At 52.7% G+C, this 3,038-nt stretch overlaps 1 protein-coding gene across 1 annotated transcript; it reads left to right on the top strand.

Annotated features, from left to right (window-relative positions):
- Positions 1-317: 317 nt before the first annotated feature.
- Positions 318-2,675, top strand: CFAP184 (cilia and flagella associated protein 184). Its single transcript, XM_086964125.1, has one exon. It carries the CDS (start codon positions 378-380, stop codon positions 2,340-2,342), a length of 1,965 nt encoding a protein of 654 aa, XP_086820251.1. The 5' UTR covers positions 318-377; the 3' UTR covers positions 2,343-2,675.
- The last annotated feature ends 363 nt before the right edge of the window (positions 2,676-3,038 follow it).

Below are 3,038 nucleotides of genomic sequence, written 5' to 3'. Positions count from 1 at the left end.
ATGTGTTCTACGCTGACTGACTACCTGTCAGCTGTGTACCTGCTTGCTTTAAGATTAAACCAATTTCAACCTACATTGAAGTGTCATTCTTCAATTCTACAAGCCGTTAAAGAAATTTAAAAAATCAATAAAAATTCTGTAAGCAAGGCCACAATTTGCACAGCGAGGACGCTGCGCGCGCTGGTGATGCTACGAGGCGAGCCGCTATTGCCAGTCTCGGCAGTAAGAACTCTCTCAACTCCATCGCGACTGCGCACGGCAAGGCTACACTATCGGTTGCCTTGGAAACAGCTGAAACATAAACAAACCTGCGAAGAGAAAGGCATCTAGCTACATCGGTAGAGCGCACCCGTCGGCACGCTGATCCCAAGGGTAAGATGGCATCGGACGGCGCTGCAGAGCAAGGGGATCTCAAGGAGACACCCCGAGAGTCCTCGGTGACAGAATCCGGGAAGGAGGGTGAAGCCCATGCAGCCATGAGTGCAACTCAACCTCACGCAGCACCCGTCGAGGCCTCGGAGCAGGGCGCATCAGCAGACGCCGCACATTCAGTCGTTCCTGGCACGCCAACATCCATCCCCTCCCCAGCGCCAGACGTCCCGGCACCCATTGACACCCCAACTCCTGACACCCCGGCGCCTGGCGCACCAGCGCCCGGTGACACCCCGGAGCATGGCGCACCAGCGCCCAGTGACACCCCGGAGCATGGCGCACCAGCCCCCTTTGGCACACCAGAGCCCAGTGACTCGCCGGCGCATGGCGCACCAGCTCCTGTTGGCACACCAGAGCCCAGTGACACCCCGGCGCCTGGCGCACCACCAGCGCCCAGTGACCCTCTTGGGCCTGGCGTACCAGCAGCGCCCAGTGACACCCTTGCGCCTGGCGCACCACCAGCAGCGCCCAGTGACACCCTTGCGCCTGGCGCACCAACAGCGCCCAGTGACACCTCGGCGACTGGCGCACCAGATGTGGACACTCCTTTGCCTGGCACAGCAGAGCCAAGTGACATCCCAACACCAGGAGAGACCCCGGAAACAGGAAAGGCGCTACTAGTGACGTCTGCATCCAGTAAAATATTAGAGCCCCCAGCCAAGGATGGTGCTATTCCTGAAGAGGCAGAACCCGAGGTCAAAGCAGAAGAAGGCGATTTGTCCGAGGAGCAGAAGCCATCCCCACGTGCCATCGCCTCAATACGCGAGGAAGAGGAAGGAGTGGGAGAAGAGGAAGCAGAGGAGGAAGCAGGAGAAGAGGAAGCAGAGGAGGAAGCAGAGGAGGAGGGAGAGGAGGAAGCAGAGGAGGAGGCAGAGGAGGAGGAGGAAGAGGAGGAAGAGCTCCTCACAGAAGAGGAAGTGCACGCCGAGTTGTTGGAACACTGCCAATCTCTGTTGCTGGAGCGGGAGCTAATCCAGCAGCAAAATGGGCAGCTTCAACAGAAATTGTACTACTACTTCCGCCGGAAAAAGAGCGAGGAAACCGCGCGCCGGATCACTCTGGTGGAGCAGGAGAAGCCAGTGACGGACCAGGAGCAGCGGTACATCCGCCACCTCTCCGTCCTGGGGGAGCTTCGACAGCAGTATGCAAATGAGTCCGAGTTTTACCAGGGACAAATGGAAGAGGTGCGTGCTCAGTGCCAGGAGAAAGTCGGCCAGGTAAACGAGGAGTGGAGGCTATTCCAGAAGCGGAAAAAAGACGTGGTCCTGTCCGTCATGACCGGGAAGAAGGGGCGACACGTGGCCGCCAAGGAGCTGGAGGAGCTCCAGGCCAAGGAGCAGCAAAAGGAAGACGCGTTGATCCAGGTGCGCCTGGAGAACATCAAACTCAAGAACAAGATCAACCGCCTCGAGGCGACCCTGAAGGCCAAGGAGGAGCTTGCTGACGGGCTGCACCTCATTGATTTCGAGCAGCTGAAAATTGAGAACCAAAACTTCAACGAGAAGATCGAGGAACGCAACGAGGAGCTGCTGAAACTGCGCAAGAAGATCACGGGCACCGTGCAGGTGCTGTCCCACCTGAAAGAGAAGCTGCAGTTCGTGCAGGCCGAGAACCAGGTCAAGAAGGAGCAGCTGATGGAGACGGAAGCCGTGGTGGCCCAGAAGAGGGACGTGCTCACCAAGACGAAGCAGGCCAGGGACAGCCTGCGGATCAGTAACGTCAAGCTGCAGAACAAGTGTGGTCTGCTGGGGAATGAGATGCTGCTGAGGGACTTTGAGGGCAACGTGGATGCCACAGAGGAGCTCAGTCAGAAGTTAGAGACCTTGAAACGACGCCACGCAGAGCTGGTCCTCAGCGGCAACGGGCTCAAGAAAAAGATTGAGGTGACCAAATCCTTTGTGCAACCATAAAGGCTCTCTTGTAAAACAAAACAAAAAAACATTTTATTTGTGTAGACTCCCAATGCAACAATGATTGCATTGTATGTATTAAGGTTTCTATAAATTAAAAAAGGATAATTTCAACATTCATTACGGTCAGCTCTTTCTGTACAGCGACAACCTTCTGTTGGATAAAAGTATGGTTGAACTCACTTAGGAAAGCTGTGCTTGGAACATTCAGCACAGTTGGAGAAAATGAGTCATAACTGGGTACACATTCAATAAAAAAACATATAAATATGAGGAAATATCACACATGTCAAAAAGCTGTAGATCTCAATTATTAAAAGGTCCTTGTCAAGAGATGGTGTCTTCACAATATCTGTACAAAACCTATCACACCAACAAAAATTATTCAGCAGAAAAATTATTGCAGTATTTCAATTCACAAAAGTAATACAAGTAAATACCCATAGTGGTATTGTCGTTCCTCCAGTAGTATTATTGACGGAAGAACGCGCTACATACTGAGCGAAAAACGCTGCCCCAGGACTCCAAAATATTGGGAGCGGGGGCGAACTTCCCTTCAATAATACTACTGGAGGAACGACAATACCACTATTTATAACTACTGGATCTTGACAATATTCTCAGATCACGACGGAGATCAAACATTTACCTATTAGAAGAGTCCTAAAGATATTAAGACCAAGATCGAATAAGAAC

This window comes from Lissotriton vulgaris, chromosome 3_2 (assembly GCF_964263255.1).
Source record: "Lissotriton vulgaris chromosome 3_2, aLisVul1.2, whole genome shotgun sequence".
NCBI lineage: Eukaryota > Metazoa > Chordata > Amphibia > Caudata > Salamandridae > Lissotriton > Lissotriton vulgaris.
This window is presented reverse-complemented; position numbering and strand designations above follow the sequence as displayed.